At 40.9% G+C, this 26,513-nt stretch overlaps 3 protein-coding genes, 1 long non-coding RNA gene and 1 pseudogene across 6 annotated transcripts; 3 read left to right on the top strand and 2 right to left on the bottom strand.

Annotated features, from left to right (window-relative positions):
- Positions 1-643: 643 nt before the first annotated feature.
- Positions 644-3,249, bottom strand: LOC116187583 (protein NRT1/ PTR FAMILY 2.9-like). Of its 2 annotated transcripts, XM_031516380.1 has the most exons (5): positions 3,061-3,249; positions 2,636-2,853; positions 2,179-2,420; positions 1,861-1,983; positions 644-1,657 (listed from the first exon to the last, which is right to left on the bottom strand). In XM_031516380.1, the coding sequence occupies exons 1-5, from the start codon at positions 3,131-3,133 to the stop codon at positions 757-759; spliced, it is 1,557 nt and encodes a 518-aa protein (XP_031372240.1). In that variant the 5' UTR covers positions 3,134-3,249; the 3' UTR covers positions 644-756. The 2 variants fall into 2 exon arrangements, with proteins under 2 accessions (XP_031372240.1, XP_031372239.1); XM_031516379.1 differs by having other exon boundaries at positions 1,861-2,420.
- Positions 3,250-6,796: 3,547 nt separating this feature from the next.
- Positions 6,797-7,787, top strand: LOC116187585. Its single transcript, XR_004152095.1, has 2 exons — positions 6,797-7,478; positions 7,570-7,787. It is a non-coding gene; the product is annotated as an uncharacterized LOC116187585 (long non-coding RNA).
- An 894-nt stretch (positions 7,788-8,681) lies between these two features.
- LOC116187584 (protein NRT1/ PTR FAMILY 2.10-like) lies at positions 8,682-11,973 on the bottom strand. 2 transcript variants are annotated; one of them, XM_031516382.1, is made up of 5 exons: positions 11,789-11,973; positions 11,368-11,585; positions 10,896-11,137; positions 10,578-10,700; positions 8,682-9,752 (listed from the first exon to the last, which is right to left on the bottom strand). In XM_031516382.1, the coding sequence occupies exons 1-5, from the start codon at positions 11,859-11,861 to the stop codon at positions 8,852-8,854; spliced, it is 1,557 nt and encodes a 518-aa protein (XP_031372242.1). In that variant the 5' UTR covers positions 11,862-11,973; the 3' UTR covers positions 8,682-8,851. The 2 variants fall into 2 exon arrangements, with proteins under 2 accessions (XP_031372242.1, XP_031372241.1); XM_031516381.1 differs by having other exon boundaries at positions 10,578-11,137.
- A 6,148-nt stretch (positions 11,974-18,121) lies between these two features.
- LOC116215875 lies at positions 18,122-19,275 on the top strand (annotated as a pseudogene).
- A 3,913-nt stretch (positions 19,276-23,188) lies between these two features.
- Positions 23,189-24,279, top strand: LOC116187252 ((-)-isopiperitenol/(-)-carveol dehydrogenase, mitochondrial-like). Its single transcript, XM_031515910.1, has one exon. It carries the CDS (start codon positions 23,267-23,269, stop codon positions 24,068-24,070), a length of 804 nt encoding a protein of 267 aa, XP_031371770.1. The 5' UTR covers positions 23,189-23,266; the 3' UTR covers positions 24,071-24,279.
- The last annotated feature ends 2,234 nt before the right edge of the window (positions 24,280-26,513 follow it).

Below are 26,513 nucleotides of genomic sequence, written 5' to 3'. Positions count from 1 at the left end.
AGTTATTGAAAATTCAATTAAGTTATTTTAAGGTTTTAGAGCTGGTTGGATTTATTTATTTTAAATACCTCAGTTGGAAAATGACTGTACGTACTGATCGATATATAATTAGCATTGTCTCGAAAGCTGTCCCGCGGGCGCAGAACAACTTGAGAGAGAGATATGCCTTTGATCGGCAACCATCATAAACAGATGAAATTCAATAAAAACCTCACAGAAGGTGTAAGATGGAAACGGATCCAAGCTACTCACTGATAACGGGATGCTGCTCAACATTGTACTAAAGGCGGTGGCTGGTCGATACCAATACCTCCTAACTCACCCGATTTGTCTAAGTGATGCTCGTCCTAGTGGCTGACTAGCTTGGACATATCAAGTAAGCTCTGGATCTCGTAATTGTATTGGTACACAATATATTTTCATGGCCTTTGTGCGGGTATGGCTTCATGGCCTTGGAGCTGGTTCTTGTTCTTATGGCTTTCTAGTCATTTCCCTAGAGCTTGGTTTAACGAAATCAACCTCGGCGGCCAAACCTTCGACATTCTTAGTCAGATCGACATTGCCCGACAACCTACCTGGTTCATGGCAGCAGCAACTTTGCAAATGTTCACTGACGGTGCATACAACTGCAAAAAAGTTACTCTGCGTTTCTCAAAAATACTTTATGGCAGAACATCTTTGTCAGATAACTGAACAGAATCTTAAACTTCAAATTTGTGATTCCTCTTTCCTTTTTCTTTTTTTGGTTTGTTATTGTTACAGAGTAAGTTCCTTTCCCGTCTGAACTTTCTCGACATTGACTTCCTCGATGATCCTACCCTCACTGCTTCCTTTGTACTTGTACCACCGTGCACATATGATGAAGTAACCTAAGTTAACTACCTCTAATGCAGCAACTAAATAATAAAAGTAGTCCAACCTCCCCTTGTTAAGATCCTGAGGCAACCACTCGGTCTTGTTCCCTTTCGTGGTATGGTGAATGATTGAGATCAGTAGGCTGCTCAAATAACTTGACACCGCGAACCCCACAAACAATAGGGACCCGCCGATGCTCCGCATATTCTCAGGGAATTGCTTGTAGTTGAACTCAACTTGGGCTATTACTGTGAAGGCCTCGGAGAGCCCCCCAAGAACCAGCTGAGGCACTAGCCACAACCCCGACAGGGACGAGATGGACCCTCGTATAGGATCAACACCGATTGGGTTCTTAAGAGCCAGAGACCTCCTCTGCCCCTCGACAAAACCAGACACAGACATTGTGACAATTGCAAGGAACACACCGATTCCCATCTTCTGGAGGACGGTGATCCCACCTTCTTTTCCTGTGATTTTCCTCAGTGCTGGGACGAGTATCTGGTCATAGATTGGGATCCAGATTGTGAGGGCAACCATTGAGAACACGGTATACGATGCAGCGGGGATCTTGAATGATGGCCCAAGGCGGCGGTCCATTTGGAGGGCTTGGAAGATGGTATATGTTTGTTGTTGGACTAAGGTTACATAGTAAATGATTGAAGTGGTCCATATTGGGAGTGTCCGGACTAGGCACTTCACTTCTTCGACTTGCTGAATGCTGCAGAGCCTCCAAGGAGAAGCCCCTGAGCCGTCTTCATTAAACTTGTCATCAGGAGTTATGATCGCTGCTTTGTCAAGAGATCTGCGCAAACATGAGGTTCTTATAAGTAATTGCGAGAAACTAGGAAGGTTAATTGGAGATCGTTCATTTACTAGATTGCACAGAAAAATGTCATATCAACGTTGAAATGTAAGTAGTCATAATATTATGGTTTACTATATATGTTCATGTACATATACCAACAGACAGAGAAATATATGATGGAGTAGTCGATAAATCATTACCGGAACTGATCAGTGTGAGGGAGCTGAGCGTTGATGGAACTCTTTTGGATGTGGTTAAAGAGCCCGAGAGACGGCCCTGAGGGCAACTTTAACTTCCTCTTCCTAATTGCTGCAACCCCAACCCTGAGGACTCCCGTCAACGGGCTACCATCAGGCTTGATTTTCACGTATATTCTCGAGCCCAAGAAGAAGAGAGAGCATGAAATTAACATCAGGAACGCAGGGATAGCCAACCCCCAGGCCCAGCTGACATCGGACTGGACGTAGACTATTCCCGTTAGGGAGACCATCATTGCGAAAGTGAAGGTGAAGTAGTACCAATTGAAGAAGCTGCTGATTCCTCTCTTGCCCGAGCTAGTGTTAGGATTAAACTGGTCCGCCCCGAAGGCTAAGTTGCATGGTCTAATCCCGCCACCCCCGATGACTAAAAACCCAAACCCGCTCAGTAGAAATAACATCTGCCACGTGTTTGGTCCTGGGCAATTTTCAGTCTCGCCCGGTCTACATTGGGGAGGGTGAAGTTTCGATATTGCAGCTGTTAGCGTGAGCACAAGCATTCCCTAACACAGCAGAAAATGCCATTTTAGTAAGGGGTGGCCGGAAACATCAAATCCAAAACGAACCAGGAAACCGAAACCAGCTAAACTGAGTTGACCCAAAGTAAAAGAAACTCTCAGAAAGCAGCTTCACTTTAAAGGAATGATTCAGCTCTGCTTCGGGGCCTTTTCAGAACATCAAAGTTTGGCCCCTACTATTACGTGAAATTAAAGATTACCAGGAAGGACGATATGGAAGCAAATCCTAGGGTCTTGTAGCGACCGAAGTAGGTGTCGCAGAGGAAAGCACCAACTAAGGTGGCAAGGTTGATGGTTCCGTTGAAGATGTTGACGAGGTTTGTGGCGGTGATGCTCTTCATGTTGAACACAGAGGTCAGATAGACTAGGAGGTTAGATGCCGTCCCAAGCGTTCCCAGCTTCTCAAATGTCTCATTCCCTACGCGAGTACAATTCCATAGTGAAAACAAGAAGAGTGTATGCTGAATGACGACTAATGAGGCTGATATATGTATACTTTCTGATAAAAACAAGGAGATGGAAATCAAACTGAATCTTTCCCGGAACATTGAAAACTAAAAGGCCGTTCTTAACTGGAACATATATCAGAGAAAAGTAGCTACTTGATCGACTCTGTAGCTCATACCTATAACAAAGGGCATGGCTCTAACTCCTCTGTACTTGCTCTCTTCATGCTCTTCGCTCTCCTCGATCCCCATGATTTCTTTTGGGAGGATTGCTCAGTTACGTGAACATTATATATACTTACTGCTCAAGCTTGTAATATTTGTGTATATAACGTATCGATCGATTGGCTGTGATTTTCTAAAATACATGCTTTAATGAAGATATATATATATATATATATATATATATTAACAATAAAGTTAATTATTGGAGTCAGAAGTTGCATGCCACTCCGGACCAAATCTAGAGGTGGGCAATGCTTTTTTTCTCATATGCAACTCGATGATAGGTAGGGTGCAATTTTGGCAAGATTATAAGGATTTGTCAGAGATAATTTCTATAATTGGAAAAATTTCTCGGGAGGAATCTAGTGAAAAATGTATACCTGATATCTTGAATAGAGAAAATAGGGAGAGTTTTACTCATTAGTGGACTTGAATTGAATTAGTCGAGATCTGCTGGATTTTCAAATACCAGAATACACACAAAAAAAATGTATACCTAATATCCACTGGCATACGTTTCATGAAAATAACGTGTGCACCAGCACCGCATCCCTTTCCTTTCCCGACCTAATGATAGCTTGCCCATATCGTATCATATGGATAAACTAATTGAGGTCAAATGTGGGAAGTGATAATTCTGCTTTCTGGAATCTGGAATACTTTCCTATCCTATGCTCTTTACCATCCGGTCGCTCCCATGACAAAATTGATGCATGGGGTTAGTTCCTGATTTTAGGTTTCCCTCCACATTGTCTCGGTCAATTTGGTTTCCAAGTTCCGGATTTAATCTTATATTAGCAGTACCGGAATGTGCTTGTTATTGATACAAGAATTAGCTAACTATGTATAATTCATGCATTGCATAGTTGCCAAATTTAATACTGTCAGCGTCAGGTCAAATTATTTTAATTAAGAAACTAGCTAGTTAAGGAAGGGGTCTTTGTGCAGTGGTAAAAGGCTTCTTTCGGAACCAAGAGATATTGAGTTCGATTCTTACAAGTGAGACTTATGTGCCCCTTTATTTAGTTTTATTTCTTTTTCTTGCACTATGCCTATGTGCCTCCCTTATTACTGAAAAAGAAGAAGAAGAAACTAGCTAGTTCATGTATAATCAAAAGTAGTATCGAGGACTTCACATCTACAATATTGTCACAAGTCGCTAACTCCGAATCATAAGATCGCGGGTATAATCCTCCTCAATGGGATTTTTGTCGCCCTTTATAGTTTATTGATAAAATTTTCGTTTCAGCTTTTGCCTTTTCAAAATGGCAACTTCCCGGAGTCTATATATCTACATGAAAGCATAACATGATGCGCGCGGCCTCATGACCTCAGAATGCCCGAATTCTTAGATGTAATATTTTCGAATTTTTGAATGTTTTATTGAATTTTTTAATTCCGAGTGGATGATAAATTGTGGGATCAATCATCCATTTTTTGAATTACTATACTATATTTTCTTTATAGAAAAGAAAAATTAGATCATATTTTTTACATATATGAATCATATTTGGTTTTTAAAAAGTAAATTAGATCATATATTTTTTATAGATACATTGTATATGAAATGTTATAAATTGGAAGTACCATACATAAACTGTGATTGATTCATCTTCCAAAAAATATTGTTACCATTGGATGCAAGCTCCCAAAAAGTATATGTAACATTAAATGTGAAGGTACACTGTTCAATTTTCTTTTTCTTTTTCTTTTTTCTGCTTTTTTTGGTCACTTCTAGTTCTCGATCTCAAATATGAAAATGGAGACTTACATATCTCAAATTTTTTTCCTTCGTTTGTTTTTTTGCACTGATTCGGGAGTTCTCATCGAAAATTGTTAGTCTTTATCAACTCTTTCTGTTCTGCTTAAGAAGAGTTGCCTTAAGTTCTTTTGCAACTATTGATTAGTAGTTCTATAATCTTTTATTGTCTTTCCACTTTCATCTTGCCGTGCTCGAAATTTTTATTTTTGAATTTTTTTATTATTCAAAATTTCTTTTTATTTATCTCATATAACTCGCATGCTCTACGACTAATATGTGTATATATATATTACGCTTGTGACTATCGTCGACCACGATGTCTTTGTATATATAAGATTTGCTGTCATAGGTGCATGGTGCACGTCACCAATAGTATATACGACTCAGAATAGAGGTACGAAGGTCAAATCAAAGAAAAACAGACTTTATTTTAATTTGTTATTTGATCACCCGGACTAGTGGATGATATAGACACCAACACCATCTACATGTGACAATGAAATATTAGATACGGCATGCACATATGTTAGAATTAATATCTAGAGTTATTAATGAATTTATGGCTGAAAATTCAATTACGTTTAATATATATATATATATATATATATTTATAAGGTCTAAGAACTGTTTCGAAAGTGACCGTATCGGTCGATATCTATAGAGTTGGAAGAGTTTCAAAAAGTGTCCTGCTCAAGCAAAGGAGTGAATCTCATTTTCTTGACTTAGGGCATTTATCCTGCTTTTGTCCCCATCGATCAAATTATTGAAGGGCATGCCGGCCTCCTGCAAAAGTTCAACCCACATGCTTGAAATTTCTGGCCAGTGGTCGCATGCTGCCGAAGAACAACTTGAGAGTTGCCAATGATCGGAAAGCATAGTCAGAAACAGATAAAAAGTTCACTGCCGGAGTTTGACAAATTGAAGAAACACGTGCATTCTATTAATAATTTTTTAATATTCTACACTACTTATTTTTAACTTAAATATCTTCTCCATCATCTCTTATCGTCAAAACATGCACATCACACTGACAGACAAAAACTCCCCCAAGTTATTGCCTGAAAGTTTCAATTATTTATCTATTATATGATAAAATTAGCCAGCTACTTCCCATCATTGGATTCATTGCTAGATATTCAGGAAAGCTTAATACTGTCGATTCCTCGAACAATCACCTCAGCAGAAAAGATTCCTCAAACAATCCCCTGCGAGTTCTCTGTACCTCCGCTGAGCGTTATTCAGCAAGTTGGCTAAGTGATATCAAATAAAAATGCATGTAAACAAGCCTACAATAGCCCAACAGACTACTCTCTCTTCTATGCATTTTTATTGGGAGATACTCATCAGTGCTTGAGTAACACAGTAACATTTATTAAATATTTTCCTAATCAACACTGGCTCCTACTTTACTGTATTGATGTAACAGCTCAAAGAGTTCGATGACAGACAACCTTAATTTCTAATCGACCAAAGAGCCGTAAAAGAAAATAAAGTTCTGACTTTTCTGATAAACCCCGGTGGTCACGGCACGGCCAAGAGAATGAGGATGGGCTTGTTTTGTTTTCATCAAAATATACATCCAATTTACTGAGCTGAGACGTGAGTCACGTCACGTAACCCTCAAAATTGGCTCTTTTGCCCTCTTATTTATTAATTATTTTAATTTTAATTTTCATTGTCGTGAGATAGTAATGATGCTGTCCAATAGTAAACAATTGCTGTTATAAGATGGAAACGGATCCAAGTTACTAACTGGAGCTGATGTGCGTTGTTATTCACATTATAGAAAAGCCGTGGCCGATACCATCACCTCATATCTTATCCATTTCTGTCCTATAATTACGCCCGTGTTACTCGTCTGCTAAGTTAATTAACATTTCAAGTGAGCAACACATCTTATCGTGACGGACGTTACGGCATCCAATCATATTCGTCAAGTCCTCAATGTATAGAGACGAAGTCAGCGGAATACCGGCCGGAAGTATGAAGCAGGCTGAATCTTCGAAATACAAAAAATTCTAGTATATGACATTGATTAGCTGGAGTCTTGGAGAAGTCCAACATTTCATGCTGTGGGCTTTTGGTGTATTTTCCTTTACCTCCAGACATAATTCCCATGACAAGATTGATCATTGGTTATGGTACATTTGACGATTAGGACAAAATTGATAATGAAGCGGACAGTCTGTCGCTTTCTTCCTCCCTCTCACGGTTCCTTCATCGAGCTCAAATCAACACCCCAATACGGAGTGAAAGACTCTTTTTTCTTCTTTTTCGGGGGATTTCGTCCACACAGTCAGGGACCGCCCTTGCCACACGACCATCACCCCGCCGGCCACTCCATCCCATGATCGAGCTCCCCGGCGAGCTTGATCAGGGGGTGGGGTCGCAAGGGGGAGCGGCCCCACCTCCGATTTCCTTGAAATAAAAGAAAAAGGAAGAAACAAAATGTAGAAGGAGGAGAGAATGGAGAGAGGGTTGCAACGACCAGGAGCTTCCAATGGGCTTCCGGAGACCGCAGATGACCTGCTAGAGGCGGAGACACCGACGAGATGGGCAGAGAGGGGAGAGACGTCTGAGTAAGAGGGAGGAGAGGAGAGGAGAGGAGAGGTAATTTTTACATAATTTATTTCAATTTGTTTTTATTTCTATTGTTATTAAATTTGATTTTTATTTAAATGTACAACACGCTGCCACGTAGGAGCCACCTCTCCAAACTTGACATCTGAGCAGTCCATGTAAGAGCTGCATCAGCAAAAATTAACACCGTTAGCTCTCAATTGACGGTTTGTACAAACACTGTTACATTTTGAAAAGAAATTATACTCGATTGTTACGTTTTTTAGTTTTTGTACCGAAGTGTTATAAACGTAAAATATTTTGTACCAGTCGTGCAATTTACCCTCATTGGTTAGTTCCTATTTCCGGTTTGGCCTCCGCAATGTCTCGGTTAGGGTTGAGAATACCGAATTTAAACCTATAACACGGTATGGAGACGTACTTGTTATATATGAAGGCATGGTTCTATTTATCCCAAAAAAAGACAAAAAAGAAAAGGGAATGGTTCTATTGATATGCTAGCTAATACTATGTAAATTCTGCATTAGGCGATCAAATTTGTTTCGAATGTTAGTATTGTCGGGTGAATCGCCTCTGAAGGGTAAGGTTAAGCAAATGACAACCAGACTGTGTTGCTTGAATAGCCGAGAACCAATGCGTACTAAAATAGTTATTGAAAATTCAATTAAGTTATTTTAAGGTTTTAGGGCATGTTGGATTTATTTATTTATTTTAAATACCTCAGTTGGAAAATGATTGTACGTACTGATCGATATATCATTAGCACTGTCTTGAAAGCTGTCCCGCGGGCGCAGAACAACTTGAGAGAGATATATGCCTTTCATCGGAAACCATCATAAACAGATGAAATTCATTAAAAACCACGCGGAAGGTTTAAGATGGAAACGGATCCAAGTTACTCACTGATAACTAGCTGCTGTTCAACGTTGTACTGAAGGCCGTGGCTGGTCGGTACCAATACCTCCTAACTCACCCGTTTTGTCCTAGTGATGCTCGTCCTAGTGGCTGACTAGCTTGGACATATCAAGTAAGCTTTGGATCTCGTAATTATATCGGTACACAAGATATAGTCATGGCCTTTGTGCGGGTATGGCTTCATGGCCTTGGAGCTGGTTCTTGTTCTTATGTCTTTCTAGTCATTTCCCTAGAGCTTGGTTTAACGGAATCAACCTCGGCGGCCAAACCTTGGGCATTCTTAGTCAGATCGACATTGCCAACAACCTACCTGGTTAATGGCAGCAGCAACTTTGCAAATGTTCACTGACGGTGCAAACTACAAAAAAATAACTCGCGTTTTTCGAAAATACCTTTTGGCAAAACATATTTCCCAAATAACTGAAAAGAACCTTACATTTCAAATTCGCGATTCTTCTTTCCTTATCTTTTTTTTTTGTTTCTTTTTGTTATGGAGTAAGTTCCTTTCCTGTCTGAACTTTCTCGACATCGACTTCCTCAATGATCCTACCCCCACTGCTTCCTTTGTACTTGTACCACCGTGCACATACGATGAAGTAACCTAAGTTAACTGCCTCTAATGCGGCAACTAAGTAATAAAAGTAGTCCAACCTCCCCTTGTTAAGATCCTGAGGCAACCACTCGGTCTCGGTCCCTTTCGTGGTATGGTGAATGATCAAGATCAGTAGGCTGCTCAAATAACTTGAAACCGCGATCCCCACAAATGCTAGGGACCCAGCAATGCTCCGCATGTTCTCCGGAAATTGCTTGTAGAAAAACTCGACTTGGGCTATTAACGTGAAGGCCTCTGATAGCCCCCCAAGCACAAGCTGAGGCACTAGCCACAACCCCGACAGGGAGGAGACCGACCCTCGTATAGGATCAAAACCAATTGGGTTCTTAAGAGCCAGAGACCTCCTCTGTACCTCGACAAAACCGGACACGGACATTGTGACAATTGCTAGGAACACACCGATTCCCATCTTCTGGAGGACCGTGATCCCACCTTCTTTTCCAGTGATCTTCCTCAGTGCTGGGACAATTATTTGGTCATAGATCGGGATCCAGATTGTGAGGGCGACCATTGAGAACATAGTATACGATGCAGCCGGGATCTTGAACGATGGCCCTAGGCGACGGTCCATTTGGAGGGCTTGGAAGACGGTATATGTTTGCCGTTGGACTAAGGTTACATAATAAATGATTGCCGAGGTCCATATTGGAAGCGTCCGCACGAGGCACTTCACTTCTTCGAGTTGCTGAATGCTGCAGAGCCTCCAAGGAGAAGCGGCTGAGCCGTCTTCATTGAACTTGTCATCAGGAGTTATGATCGCTGCTTTGTCAAGAGATCTGCGCAAACATGAGGTTCTTATAAGTAATTGCCAGAAACTAGGACGGTTAATTGGAGATCGTTCATTTACTAGATTGCACAGAAAAATGTCATATCAACGTCTAAATGTAAGTAGTCATAATGTTGGATAAATTTTTAAATCTAAAAATGGGCCTAAATTCGGACTCGAGCTCATATGCAACCCAAAAACTTAAGCCAATGGGTTACTGGGCCTTTGTCTTTTATAAAGTTTTCACATATTTTCTTTTCAACCGATGTGGGACATTGTATCCTCTCACATCACCATTTTTTCTCCAACATCCCGCCCTCACGTGGTATCGTGTCGTCTTACACGAGACACGTGACCTTAATCAATCGACGAGACCGCACGACTTAATCACACCCGCCCTCACTTCGATGTCCCAACATCGGACACAACGGGTGCTTGCTCGAGGCGCACGTTACGCTTACACTCGAGCCTACCGGTCACACGGACGGACCCGTGCATACATGCTCGTTATGCGCACCTCATGGCACGAAGCCGCCTTACACACCCAGGATTATAACCATGGGCTCTAATACCAGTTGGATAAATTTTTAAATCTAAAAATGGGCCTAAATTCGGACTCGAGCCCATATGCAACCCAAAAGCCTAAGCCAATGGGTTACTGGGCCTTTGTCTTTTATAAACTTTTCCCATATTTTCTTTTCAACCGATGTGGGACATTGTGTTCTCTCACATCACCACTTTTTCTCCAACACATAATATTATGGTTTACTATATATGTTCATGTACATATACCAACAGACGAGAGATATATGATGGAGTATCGATAAATCATTACCGGAACTGATCAGTGTGAGGGAGCTGAGCGTTGATGGAACTCTTTTGGATGTGGTTAAAGAGCCCGAGAGACGCCCCGGAGGGCAACTTTAACTTCCTCTTCCTAATTGCTGCAACCCCAACCCTGAGGACTCCCGTCAACGGGCTACCATCAGGCTTGATTTTCACGTATATTCTCGAGCCCAAGAAGAAGAGAGAGCATGAAATTAACATCAGGAATGCAGGGATAGCCAACCCCCAGGCCCAGCTGACATCGGACTGGACGTAGACTATTCCCGTTAGGGAGACCATCATCGCAAAAGTGAAGGTGAAGTAGTACCAATTGAAGAAGCTGCTGATTCCTCTCTTGCCCGAGCTAGTGTTAGGATTAAACTGGTCCGCCCCGAAGGCTAAGTTGCATGGTCTAATCCCGCCGCCCCCGATGACTAAAAACCCAAACCCGCTCAGTAGAAATAACATCTGCCACGTGCTTGGTCCTGGGCAATTTTCAGTCTCGCCCGGTCTACATTGGGGAGGGTGAAGTTTTGATATTGCAGCTGTTAGCGTGAGCACAAGCATTCCCTAACACATAGCAGAAAATGCCATTTTAGTAAGGGGTGGCCGGAAACATCAAATCCAAAACGAACCAGAAAACCGAAACCAGCTAAACTGAGTTGACCCGAAGTAAAAGAAACTCTCAGAAAGCAGCTTTGCTTTAAAGGAATGATTCAGCTCTGCTTCGGGGCCTTTTCAGAACATCAAAGTTAACCGAACCGTATTGGCCCCTACTATTATGTGAAATTAAAGATTACCAGGAAGGATGATATGGAAGCAAATCCTAGGGTCTTGTAGCGACCGAAGTAGGTGTCGCAGAGGAAAGCGCCAACTAAGGTGGCAAGGTTGATGGTTCCGTTGAAGATGTTGACGAGGTTTGTGGCGGTGATGCTCTTCATGTTGAACACAGAGGTCAGATAGACTAGGAGGTTCGATGCTGTCCCAATCGTCCCCAGCTTCTCAAATGTCTCGTTCCCTACACAAATATGATTCCATAGTGAGAGAAAAAAAAAAAGAAGATGAATGACTGCTAATTAGGCCGATATTTGAATACTTTCTGAGGAAAACAAAGGAGATTGAAACCAAATGGTTCCCAGAACATGGAACACTAAGAAGCTTATTCTTAAACGGAACATATCTCGGAGAAAGTAGCTACTTGATCGACTCTGTAGCTCGTACCTATAACAAAGGGCATTGCTCTAACTCCGCTATACTTGATCTCTTCACGCTCTTCGTTCTCCTCGATCCCCATGATTTCGTTTGAGGGAGTCAATTTTGGAGGATAGAAAGCTCTCAGTTAAGTTCTCGGTAGTAAGCAGTGTATATATATTTAATGCTCAAGCTTGTAATATAGTTTTCCATACTTATTTAATGCCTCGAGCTTGTAATGAATGAGGATAATTATTGGAGTCAGAAGTTGCCAAGTCTAACCAAACTAGGAGAAGGAGAAACTTGCATGAGCAGCTGCAACGCTTTTGTCAGCATATACATATGGTGAGGTGCAATTTGGCATGATTGTAAAGATTACTCAGATAATTTCCGTAATTGGAAAAGTCGTGTGGAAGGGCTTTATTGAAATATGTACCTAATATCCTCCACCGATCGACAAGAATTGAAGTTTTGGCAAGTAGGAAAGCATTTCAAATTTCTGCTTCCAATCCATCGACCTATGGTTCATCATCATGTAATGTATATTTCATGGATTACCAAGTCAGCAGGTCCACCTCGGAGGTATCGAAGTTTTTTCATCAGACATTCATATTTTCTCACTCCGTTTTGCTTGGATTCGATACCAACATGCTTGCAGAGAATCTGATAACTTTACTGATTCGTTAGCCAAATTAGGAGTAGACAAAATTTTTAGATTTTATTGCTTGATCGTAAGGCTCGCCTAAAACACTTGGCCAGATCTCTATCCTTCTATTCTTGTCTTTATTCTAACTCTATGTTGTCCTCATTTCATCTTTGTCGTTTTACGGAGTCTTTGAATTATGTTCTGTACTTTGACATTTGAATAAGAATTTCACGGGACTTATATTAAAAAAAAAGAAAAAAAGAAATCGGATTCAACTTTTGTTAGTCATTGTATGAAAATAACGTGTGGCGCCACTGCACTGGTTCTCTTTCTTGGCCTGATGAAAGCTTTCCAATATATAATTAGCTAATCGAGGCCAAATGGTGGGAAGTGATAATGTCGTGTTTTGGTATGCTTTCCGATCCTATGCTTTTTACCATCCACTCACTTCCATGACAAAATTGATGGGTTAGGTATCCCCACCACATTATCTTGATTAGGTTAGGAGTTCCAGATTTAGAGTTAAATTAGCAGTGCCGAAACGTGCGAATGTTACCGATATAGGAATTAGCTAACTATGTATAATCCGGTCGGCATCATTAGGGGCATAGTTGCGAACACTAGAACTGTCGGTTAAACTGTTGTAATTAAGAAGCTAGTAGTACATAATCAAAAGCAGCTATTCATCTACAACTCAAAATTACTAACTTAAGTGACCCTGTCAACCATCAATCTTTTTAAATTAAGCTCGATCACCATAAAACTTAGCTAAGTCGATACCTTTCACAGTGCACTACTTAATTAAATTATTGTTTCAGCTTGTGCCTTCTCAGATGGCAGATTCCTGCGGCTGGTATATATAACGCTAGTGACTGCAGAGCCCACAACGATGTCTTTCTATATATTTGACTCGTTGTCATAGTTGCATGGTGCACATCATTAGTAGCAGTACCATGCCTGAATCGGGTGAAAGCAAAGAACAACAGACTCAATTAATTAATTAATTTTTCTTATTACAAGAACGAGGCTCATGGACCTATAAATATATACAATGAAACGACACATTTTATTTTGTTACTTGATCACCCGGATTAGTCAATGATATAGCCATACACCAACACCATCAATATGTGACAAAGATATATATATATATATATATATATATATTATTTTTATGGTTAAAATTCTATTACTTAATTTCAACTTAAAAGATCTTCTGCATCATCTTATCGTCAAAACAAAACACATCACACTGATAGACAAAACCCTTCCGTGTTATTTGCCTTAAAGATTCAATTTTATTTATTATATGATTATATGTTAAAATAAGCCAGAGACTTCCAATCATTTCAAGATCTCAATTTGCTCAGTAAGATATATTAGATGCTACATACACATACATTAGAATTAATATTTAGAGTTATTATTAGGGTGATGGCTGAAAGTTCAATTACGTTTAATATATAAGATCTAAAGAACTGTTTTGAAAGTGACCGTATCGGTCTACATGATTGATCGTAAGCGGCCGAAGGACAAACTTGAGAGAGCTGTCAAATTGAAGAAACACATGCATCTATTATTTTGTTTAACTTTCTGCTACTTTTATTATTATTTTTTTCATGGTTAATATTCTACTACTTATTTTCAACTTAGAAGATCTTCTCCATCATCTTATCGTCAAAACAAACACATCACACTGATAGACAAAACCCTCCCGAGTTATTTGCCGTAAAGATTCAATTTTATTTATTAATTGATTATATGTTAAAATAAGCCAGAGACTTCCAATCATTTCAAGATCACGATTTGCGTAGTATTTTGAATTCTCCGAACGTTCCCTTATAGATTTCTCTCCATCCTTAAAATTTCCACTTAGACCTATACTGACTTGAGCTCATCTGCAACCAAAAGTTTAAGCTGATAGGTTGCCTCTAGAGTAACTTTTATCCATTGAGTGATGGCGCTTCCACTCGACACTGTCGGATCACTAAGGCCGACTTTTGTCCCCGCTCGATGGGTGGGACTTGTAGTCAAGCTCCCTTCTGCCTTTGCACTCGATGGCCAATCTTTGTCCAGTTTGCACGCCTCTGTTATCCTTTGGGAGGCTTACGCCCCATAGAAAATGTCCACTTGAGATTGTCCCTTGGGATGTAGGTCTTGACATAAGGTTAGAATTCTAGCTCTTCCACAGGAGTATATCATTGATGGCTCGGGCCCCCCTAGGAAGGTGGCCTTTTTCATCTTCCACCTAAACTACGCAGGAAAGGCCCAAAGCCAATTCCAGGGAACAGAAAAGCTCAAGGCTCATATAAGTTTGTGATTTATTTCTCATTTTTTTTTTCATATGGGATAACATATCTCAACACTCGCTCTTACGTGGCAATGTGTGGTCTAGCACTTGCACGTGCTCTTAAACAAACATCTGCTCTCAATAACTGACTAAGAGCCAGGTATCCTCTTCCGTGCTCGGGTGATGGGGGACAAACAACAAACTAACCCCGGAGCTCCATACTTGGGCTTAACTAGAGGTGCACTTTTGCTACCTCAGAATTGGACCGGATCACTCTTGGGCATGATTAACATGAGGTGTACTCTTGGCTGTCTCGAAACCAAATCCGGCGTGGTGTGAACCCAGACGTGTGCACGAAAGCGTAACCCGTTTTGAATCTCTGATACCATGTAAAATTTTTATTTTGGCTTACACGAACTTGAACCGATCTGCAATCCAAAAACTTAAGCTGATAGCAAGGTTGTCAGAATTGCGATTCTACTTAGAATCGGTCGAGGGTCGTAGAATCGTGAATCGCGATTCGAATCGTGAATCGTAAGATTCTACCTGTAATTAAAAATATATATATATATATACGTAACATTCTTTTCTGAGCAAAAAAATTAATTCTTGTTCATTCAAATAAAAACACAAACCAACAAATCAATAATAAGTCATAAAAACTCAAAATATCGTTACAAATTATCGAAATTCAAGGTTCAAAATCCAAATCATAACTCAAATATCGTTACAGTATTTGCATTTAATCTTTAGTCTTTCTCCTGGAACTTCATAACCGTGTGCCCATGCCGGATCATCTCTAACTCCAGTTGCATTTTTTCTAGATTTGACAACTACCCCAGTATTATTAGCCGATGCACTACCAGATCCACTTGCAGAGGCCATATCTGTTCAACCCAAACTCAACAGTCACTCACTTAACAATTCTAACACAAACATGGCTTAACTGATCAACTCAGTCCAGAACGACTCATTCTAGAACGACGACTAATAGCAGCAAAAATTTTATTACAAAAAAAAAGGGAAGGAGTTAGGGAAAAGGTACCTGGGAAGCAGTCAAGCAGCCCTTTGTGAGTGGAAATCCCTCCAGCAACTGATAGTACTTCAATGCTGAGTGGTAATCAGGTCTGTCTGATCGTGCTCATTCTCCACTTGCAGGGCATTGAATAGAGACTACACAATAAACAGCAGTCAGCATCATTATTCATCGACTGCTTTTCCCCCTATCAAATAGTTTTCGACAAAACAACTAAACAGGGAAGGCAGATTTATTAAGTTGCTTGTATCCGATGCGAGAATGACGACTCTCGTGCGGATAAGCGGAGACAGTCAAAAGAATATGAAAAATAACACACAAAATCCATCACCATCAGCAGCTCATGTTTGCAACCCATATCCACACTCCTAGTTAGAATTGCATAGCCTCCAAAAAAATTGCTTCCCGCAATTCGATCTTCAGTACAAATAAATTCCCATTCTAAAACATATACATCTCGTGCATATAACAACAGAGAAGGATCCACCCAAAAACTTTATGGCATATCTCACTCAACAGTTCTGGCTCTGAAACTGTTTCTTCTTCATCAACATTTACACCTTCAAGCTTTAGCTGTGAAGAAACGAGGCAGTTCATATATAAAGTCATTAGTGGCACCAAATTAATGTGAGAAATATGACATACTCAAACAAGCATCAATATAAGGAATTACAAGCATCAATATAAGGAATTACAAGCATCAACATACTGAACTAGCATGTTGACCCTCAAGGTTCTACCTGCAACTTTATGCAAACAAGCTGAGATTGAACTTACAACATATATAGCTCTTGGCAGCGGATTGCTAAGCGTTCGATATGCATCAATTACCCGAGCAGATTGTTCAGCAGCATACTCTTTTTCTCGCTGTAGTGGAAATGCAGCAAAGCTATTAAAATAAATATCGGAAGAACTCTTCGCTTGAGATCTATGAAAACAAAAGCATATCTCAGATTTAGTATGGACAAGGTCAGGATGCAACTTCTTCTGCCAGTCTTTGTACTTGCCCTCTAAATTCTTCTGCCAGTCTCCGTCTCGAGAAAGAGACAAGAAATCGGAGAGAAATGCGAGGAAAAGTACCTAGAATGGTATGGAACTATCAAAGATTTCGTCCGCAACCGCAATCGAAGCTTGGACAAGCTAGCTTCTCGGAAGGAAAAGAGGAAGAACCGCAAGCTAGCTTCGAAGATTTCGTCGAAGACGTTCGAAGGTCGAATTGGAAGGACTTCAGCAGGGGAGAAATTAGGGTTCGTGACAGGAAAAGAGGAAGAAGGGCGGGTGGGAGAGGGGTTTCGGGTTTGGGCTTTCGGGTCCAAGCTTCGGCCCGCTTATTGGGCTCGGGCTTGGGCCGAATCCAGCCTGAACGTAGAATCGCAGAATCGGCCCGATTCTGCGATTCTACGATTCAACACGCGATTCGGCTCCGATTCTACAATCCCGACTCACCTAGCTGAATCAGAATCGGTGATGCTCCTTGAATCGTAGAATCGTACGATTCTAAGATTCGAATCGCGATTCTGACAACCATGGCTGATAGGTTGCTGGACCCAAGCCTCATATAAGTTTGTGATTTCTTTTTCATTTTTTCCCTTGCAGGACAATATATGTCAACTGGATCATCAGATCATCACTAACTCCTACTTCACCATATGTTATCCGATAATCTGGGAAGCTAAGGACATGATTATTTTCCAACCGATCAAAGAGCCATAAACAAAGGAAAATAAAAGTCTGACTTATATGATGTTCACGGGGTCACAGCAGCCCAAAAGGACGACGACGGCTTGTTTTCATCAAGATATCCAATGAACTGAAATGAGAGGTGACCCTTGAATTGGCTCTTTCACCCACTTTTTATTTACTCTATTTTTATTTAAAAAAAATTCATTGTCGTGAGATAATTATAATGGAGTCCGCCAATCAACAATTCCTGTAAAATCTAGTGGAAACGGGTCCAAGTTACTAACTGGAGCTGACGTTGTTGTAGGTTGTTCACATTATGGGAAGACGTGGCCAATACCATCACCTCGGCTCCTATCTCATACAATTTTGTCACATAGTTATGCCCATGTTATACTCATCCACTAAGCTAGACATTTCAAGTAACGGATCGACACATCTGATCATGACAGACCAGTCATATATATCATCAAGTATTCAATGGATAAAAATGACACAAATGGAAAACCGGAGGCATCGGCTGAACACTAGTTATGAATTGCTGATAGTAGATTTTGAATCCTTGAATTACGAGTAAATTTTGTGTACTCTGGCAACGCGGATTACCGGAAACGCCAAACCTAGTTTACTGATAAAAAGACAAAAACCTCTCCTAACTGATGAGCCCCTTCACGAATATTCTTCAGGGCTTGAATGTGAGATTAAATTTCTTTCACGGACCAACAAAATATTGTATTCGTTCATTTGCTAATAGAATTCATAATGGTCGGGCGACGGACGACGTTGGATATACATTATTGGCCTCCTCGTGACTTGTGTGTGTTTATTAGAAATTACTGTTTCATTAGTCTATCCACGTGATCCTATGGAGGAGAGCTCATCATCATCACGTCCCAAGAAGAAACTTGATGGCAAAGTGGCCATAGTGACTGGCGGAGCGAGCGGTATCGGCGAGGAGACCACATGCCGATTCATCGGCCACGGCGCATTCGTGGTGATCGCAAACATCCAGGATGAGAAGGGACAGGCCTTCGTGTCTTCCCTCGGGTCCAAATGTTGCGCCTATGCCCACTGTGATGTGACAGACGAGGAATAGGTCAGATCCATGGTGGACTCGACTGTGGAAAAACACGGGCGGGTGGACATCATGTTCAGCAATGCTGGAATAATAAACTTCAGTACGCAGGACATCCTCTGATTTGACATAACATTGTGTGATCGCCTATTCAGGGTCAACGTCCTCGGGGTCATAGCTTGCGTGAAGCACGCTGCACGGGCCATGGTGGAAGGCAGAGTAAAGGGAAGCATAATATGCACAGCGAGTAATGTAGCCGAGATAGGGTCTCCAAAGAAGTTCGACTACGTTATGTCGAAGCACGCTGTGCTGGGGCTCGTAAGGTCGGCGAGCAAGGCGCTAGGGCCAAATGGGATCAGAGTCAACTGTGTGTCTCCTGGGGCGGTTGGGACCCTGCTGCTCTGCGCTATGTACAGCAAGGAGAAGGAAGAGGTCGAGAGCCACATCGAACAGTTTTCACATCTTAAGGGGGTGCTCAAGACAGGGCACGTGGCTGACGCGGTCGTGTTCTTGGCCTCGGATGCAGCAGAGTTCATCACCGGACATTACTTGGTCATCGACGGAGGCTCCCACTTTTAGTTAATAATATTTAGCTACCCAAGTTCTGTTTAGCAACGCTGCACCATTGCCCCAACAATTTGTCCTCCTCTAATTCGCCAGAAGCATCTGATATATCCTCATAATGCAGGGAAAATCAGTGTTATCATTGAATGGTCTTTGATCATGAAACTTGGATCAGACCAAACTCTTTTTGCGCGAGAAATTGTATGTTACATGAGATCGACATGGAGAAGCAGAATTAACGAGGTCGTTATAGAGAAGGGTAATTAACGAAAAACCTAGTCAGGCATATGTGGATAAGCGCAAAGACCCACTCGGGGTGAACTAGAAACTCTTATATTATGTTTCAAGCCCCAGCGAGACTTGGAGTGAGCATTTTCACGAACAATATGACAGATGAGGAACGTTTTTGAAACACAGAGAGCCCCCAGCTGTGTATTGCCACTTCCGTTACCCGATCAAATGATTCTTCTCGTGAACATTCGACCTGCTTGAGAATGTCTCAGTTTATTAGTTTCTAACACAATACCCTATATCGACTAGAACATATTATCCGCATAATAATCTTTGCAGATCGTTAATCGAGTTGATGGCAAGTGTCAACACCTGCGGAACCGTAGCTTTCACGAGGCAGGTCGTGCTGGGGCCATATCAAAATGCAGGGTCAAAGGAAGCATAATATACAAGTCGAATTTAGCATCCGAGATGGGTCATCCCCTGCAGATTGATCGACTGGGCAATGTCAAAGCAGCTGTGATGTCTAGCATCTTGCTTCGATAGAGACTTAACAAATTATAGACATCAAAACATTGTGTGTAACGTCAAAATCTCAGTAAATCAGATTATCTATAAGCAATGTCAAAACACAATCCAACACAACCTAAATTAGAAGAGAGAATCAAATTGCCCAAAAGCAGAGCTTAGAAACATATGACCCAAAACCAAAACTAAAGCATCTAAACAACGGAAAACATCAAATAGAGAATAAGATATATTAATGATCTGATTTCCGTTCTCGACGCATCTTCACCACTCTCTGTATGTCTTGGCAACTTTCAGCATAAATTCGCACTATGACCCAAAACTAAAACTAAAGCACCTAAACAACGGAAAACATCAAATAGAGAATAAGATATATTGCTGATCCGATTTCCGTTCTCGAGGTATCTTCACCACTCTCTGTATGTCTTGGCAACTTTCGGCACAAATTCGTGCTCGGGTGGCCTCCTCCATAGTCTACTGGCAGCGAAGACCCACTCGGGGTGGACTAGGAGCTTGTTCTGTTGCATTGCCCATCGAGCGTAGTAGCCAGTACAGATTTCGGAAACCACGTGCGTGACCGACTGGGACGGCTCCCAGACAATGGTTGCGCCTAACTTTCTTGCCATCTCTGTTACCCAATTGGCTCTCCCGGTCAAAATTCGCAACCCTTGAGAACGTCTCGATGCAGTAAGGAGAGCACCGTCCTGACATTGACTGGCCCTCCTTTTCCATGATCGTATTGATCAAAGTAGCGTTGGTGGATGGCCTTGAGAACATCGAGGATAATTGCCAGGTGGGGTCTTTCATCTTCGCTTTCGGGATTCTTCAGGGAGGCAATCTTTACGGTAAGTGCGTCGATCATTGACGAAATAATTGTATGGCTCGACTAGGATAAGATTCTCCTGGTGGCTGGGCCAGAACTCGGGGTCGCCATCAAGGATTAGTGTGTAGGATTCCATGGCAAGGACAACGTCGAGGCTCTTCCAATTGTTTACTCCTGTGATTGAATCCAACTTGGTAATTACCCGATTCCCAAAATAGCAACATTCAGGATCGAGCAAGGGCAACATCCTGTCAGCATAGGATCATGGTCCCATCATGTAAACAGTCAAGTCGAATATTGTGCTCCCCTCCCTTAGGGATGAGTGGACAAAAGGACGCAACTTTGTGATCTTTACGCCCTTCGTTTCGACAAACAGGTCGCCAGTGGTCTTGTCCAGATCATTACATTCTGCAACGAGGTGCTGCTCATCAGGGATTAAGTTGGAGCAACTGGTCAAGTGAAGTAACATGTTACCTAGATCCAAAATTAGGTGGAGCTTCCCCGTATCGAGCAGATTCCGGGATATACTCTCCTGCAGTTTCCGGACCACCTTCCGGCCGACCCTAAGCCCTGGCTCGAGATAGTCCAACCTCAGATCGCACCAGTCGTCCGTGCACTCCTTGCACACGAGGCAGGTTCCCTTTTACACCAGAGGTTGCACGCATCCAGCCTCGGGTTTCCTAGGATCCTTCTTCTCTAGAGTCAAACAGAGAGAGTCGATCACATGAGTGCCCGAACCACAAAGAAGAGGGAGATTTAGGAGAAACTTCCGCATATCACTCGACGGCGAGAGAGTTTCCTGGACAGGATCCTCGCCGGAGCATGGGACCAGTGACACAGCTAATGGCAAGGAAGACATGCTGCGGCAATTCAAAGAAGAGAAACGAGGGAAGTAATTTTTTTTACTGAATAACGAGAAAGTTATTGGATGAAGAGAATTCATTTCCAAACGGGATGAGTGGTCTGAAGAAAAGATGATACATATATGTAGACTTGCACGTATATATATACATAATATATAGTGTTGTATAGATATGGAATATGGGATTCATAAGATTAGAGATAAGGAAGAAATTGAAAAATTGAAATAATAAAAGTAATAATCTATCTGATGTGATATTTACTTGTCATTTTGAAAAATTATATATTTGGTGAATCAAATTTATCGTATCAATTAATTGATTTATGTTAAAAATACTGGATAGAATAGAACTTTGTACCTTGGCCAATACAAAATCTACAGTTCTAATTAAGTTTAAATTACAAAAAATTGGAGTTATTCAATTGAAATCTTTACCCGATCAAGCTGCGGTTGGTCTACTAGCCAAAATACTTCCCCTCAATATAAAAGTAACATATTCTCCTTCGATTCTTATAAAATAGAATCATCATTTATGCCGCTTAATTATATCTATATAGGCCTCAATTAATTAAATGCTGATAAATCCCCACCTCTGGTATGAACCCATGTAATAGGTTAATGGCCCAATATATACTAGTTTAAGATGATATAGCCCAATGAGCCTCTTGCTATCTTACATCTAAGCTCGGCCTAATCGTGAACCTCGGCCATTAAGGTGATGCAATGTAACACATACATGATATCATAATCCGAATGCATAGTGTTTCCAATGCTCAAGGGGATAACGGCAATTTAACGAGAAAAAGAGAGAGAGCCAAAAACGTTTCTTGAGATCTCTTTGGTTGTGGAAAAATTTTAGAGTGCTAGGGTCGATGCGTCCGAGGGAGACGAGAGATTATTCGGTGATCCTACCTCGCCACATGACATGAGAAAGAACCAATTAAATTGCAATAAACTAAATAATAAGTACTAATCACTCGATTAATTGTGGTAAGTCTTCTTAATTGAAATAATATTATTAGTTTTTCTTCACCACATCATTATGAAGTAGGATTATTTAATACTTTCTCGAGGGAGACCGGTTCGCTTTGCAATTAGGGATTGTTTGGTTGGATGTAATCTTCTGATTTTCCTAGAAAAATCCGAAGATTATATGACCTAGCTATTTTACGCCGTTTGGACGTAAAGTGATTCCCCGATAAAGTAATCAATTTCCTGGATTAAAATTTTACGGGTGTGGTTGGGAAAACTTTTACGATTGAAACACTTTGTTATTCTCGGATTACGACCGTAGATTCTATATCTTATTTCTATAAAAACAAATCATATATTATATTATCACCCACATTTCCCTAATCCAATATATAGACCAAACACAACAATTTTTTTTTTCGATCTTTAGCTCAAGTAAAATGATTCCATAGTTATTTTTTTTCTTGTAATCTTCACATTTCCCCGTAATTTAACAATCGGCGAATCAAATGGCCCGTTAAAGTTCATGAAAACAACAATATCATTGGATGTTGGACGGTCATAAAGAAAAATGGTTTGCATGTTCCATCAGAATTATAATGAAAGAAAAAAAAATTCTAGGGCAGCTATTTGACCGTTGGGTTAGATCAATTTGGCTTTGATTTTCAGATGGAGATGGGACCATTTATGACAGGCAACGGCATGGCAGGGGCAGCACTGTCGGGATATGCCTCGCATGTTCTATATAAACCAACACATACGATTTATCTATGTACTTGTCCCAGGCGAAATCGGACATCGATGTCAGAAAATCCACCGAGAACAAACCCGAGCAAGCTCGCGGGCAAGGTGGCCATCGTGACTGGTGGTGCCAGTGGCATTGGAGAGGCCACGGCTCGCCTCTTCGCAGACCACAGGGCCCGTGCAGTGATAATCGCCGATATAAACAAAACCCTCGGCGAGCAGGTGGCGGAGTCGATTGGGGCTCAGGCCCAGTTTGTGCACTGCGATGTGACCCACGAGGATCAGGTGAGGGACCTCGTCAACACCACGCTGCGGGCCCAGGGGACCCTGGACATCATGTTTAGCAATGCTGGGATAGTAAGCCCGCTGGAACAGACAGTCCTCGGCCTCGACCTCTCGTTTTTAGACCAGCTCTTTGCGGTCAATGTTCGCGGGATGGCGGCATGCGTCAAGCACGCGGCGCAAGCCATGGTCGACCGGGGCGTGAGAGGGAGCATCGTGTGCACCGGAAGCGTCGCATCCATGTGCGGCGGGGTCAAGCGGACTGATTACCACATGTCAAAGCATGCCGTGCTCGGGCTGGTGCGGTCGGCGAGCGTCCAGCTCGGGCCCAAGGGGATCAGGGTGAACTGCGTCTCGCCCTACGCGCTTGCAAGCGGGCTGACTCGCCGCGCGCTTGGGATGGATGCGGCGGATGACGTTGAGAAGGTTTACGGGCCCCACATGCTGCTGAAGGAGAAGCCACTCAAGGCAAGCCACGTGGCGGACGCCGTTCTGTTCCTCGCATCCGATGATTCGGAGCTCATCACCGGCCACAATCTGGTCGTTGACGGCGGCTTCCTCATCCGATCGACAGCCTGAAAACTTTGTTTTTCAATTTTCTCATTTATACATATCCAAAAAACGAAGAAATTAATTCCTCCTTTTATTATTTTCTCGGATAGCAGAAAAATAATGTTGTTGTAGTTGTATAATATATAATATGTATATGGGCTTCGAAGGAAAAGTTTCGTACTGGGAGTATCGGATCGAGGAAACAAGAGCTAATAATAAGTGCAAGTTACGATTTATTTTTGTCTTATAAAATATTATCTAAGAAATTTTTATTTTCACAATAATAAGAGGGCATAAAAATTAAGCTACAAGAAACTGAATGTATTACAATATCTTACAATTGCTATATTCATACGTGATAGAAATATCGCCACCCAAGGGGAAGACCGCATCAAGGTCGTCTCAGACAACACCAGTTCTTCAAGCCAAGGTTGGGATGGCCTCCGATCGGTGAAGCTAGGGGCGTGGCTGAGCTAGGAGGTCTTGGCCGAGCCTCTCTTCCCCTCTCTCTCACTTTTCGAGTCTCGAGAATAAACAACACATTTAGAGTTAATCGTAAGACACCACATCTATACATAGATTCTTAGATTTACCTTAGGGATTTAATTGCAATTATTAATTATTCTATATGAATTAATTAATCACAAATTAGCCCTTGCACTTTAAGTTGTCTAATGACTTGGCCTCCAAGCAAGAAAGAAAGATAACTTTTGTCCTTGACACAAGTTTTCACTTATAGACCATCTATTTATATGAACTTTTTAAATAAGGAAACTCTCATATTTCCTTAATTAGATCTACCTTGATGTTGGATTCAATTTCGGGATGTGCTAGCACCTCTGCAGCCACATTGCAAGCCTTATTCGATAATTAATTCCTAATTAACTTCTTTAATCAGAATTAATTATTTTCTCGGCTTAAATACGCTTAATGTGTGTGACTAACTAGGTTCATCACCAAATGATAATGGGATCATAATATCAACTCGTTTAACTTTACTGGAAACTCTTTTCGTAACCAAAAGTATAATTCCTAAAATGTCTCGGCTCCCAAAGTTCATGAGTGATGCCTAGTAGCATATCATGACAACTTAAATAGTAACGAATGTATAATTAAACATTATAATGAACCTGTGACCAAATATGCCATGCACTGGTCTCTTCACTACAAGATCCCGGTCTAGCCAAGGCCACGGTAAATGTCAAACCCTATAGTCGACAATACGAATCATCTGGTTTCATTCTTCGATCTGGAGCACTTAACGGAAATTCTTTTTTATTCAAGTCTATCTATTCCGATCGAGGATTTTTTGATCCAGAATAAAACTCATAACCATATGACATTTTCTCTGCTCACTCAGATTAGTGAATTCCGTCTTGATCAAACACTTACCTTCAAGTATAACTAACTAGGACCACTATCTGCTGAATATACAGGTTAAGCACAAATATATTAGCAGTAACAAATCTTAATTACCCATACATGGGATAACGTTCCATCGCAGGTCTAAGGACTATATGCATTAATACATCTAGATAATATTAATTGACATTAATAAATTATCATGTGAATATTATCTAAACGTCACGTTCGACTACTTATATAAGCATCCACATGTCTGTACTGCCAATAGTTGTCAGATAGTATGAGACTCACTACTCTATCATCATTAGTATCTGTATACTAATCATGGATATAGACAGAGTGACAATTTATTCGTAAAGATAATATATAATTAAATCTCTTACGATCATGAACAATTTAAAGATATTCTTATTGAAATATTGCGCTACTCATATTTTTAACTCTTTAAGAATGAAGCAATAAAATATCTTAAGGATTTTATTCTAATAAACACAAACAATATATGAATAATATAATAAACTTCATTGCCATAAAAGGAATTATTTGAATACATAAACTGGCTCTATGGCATATCACTTACAGATACGTGAACCCACTAATTATGATCCATATCTACCCATGCTTCCAGTAACCATCTTTTACCTGTAATCTAACGACTTTGTATTTCTAAAGTGTGGTCAGGATTAAATCGATATCTAAATAAAAATTAGCCTAAATCGATAAGACGAGTACCTCTCACATTAAAAAGAAAAACAAAAGGAATATTCCAAACCCTTGTCAATGGTTTGAAATAATGGCAGGATGCAAAATGACATTTACCATAAAATATTAATACAAAAGTTACTTATAAATTAAAATATTAAGTGAAAGATACAATATAATGTTAATATAATCGCGCATGATTGTGCAACTCTAACCACTTTGTCTATTATATTCCACCCAAAAGCTTCTCCAATCTCCACCATCTAATATTATCATGGAGATATGACAATGTCAACCATCTATAGAAAAGGGTCTTTTTGCTAGGCAGCATTGATTACTACATAGCTATAGTGTTTGTTTTTCAGGATAACAATCATAAAGCTTCAACATTAATATTAAAGAT

The sequence above is a fragment of the Punica granatum genome, chromosome 8 (genome assembly GCF_007655135.1).
Source record: "Punica granatum isolate Tunisia-2019 chromosome 8, ASM765513v2, whole genome shotgun sequence".
Lineage (NCBI taxonomy): Eukaryota > Viridiplantae > Streptophyta > Magnoliopsida > Myrtales > Lythraceae > Punica > Punica granatum.
The sequence above is the reverse complement of the archived record's forward strand: the minus strand, read 5'-3'. Positions and strand labels throughout refer to the sequence as shown.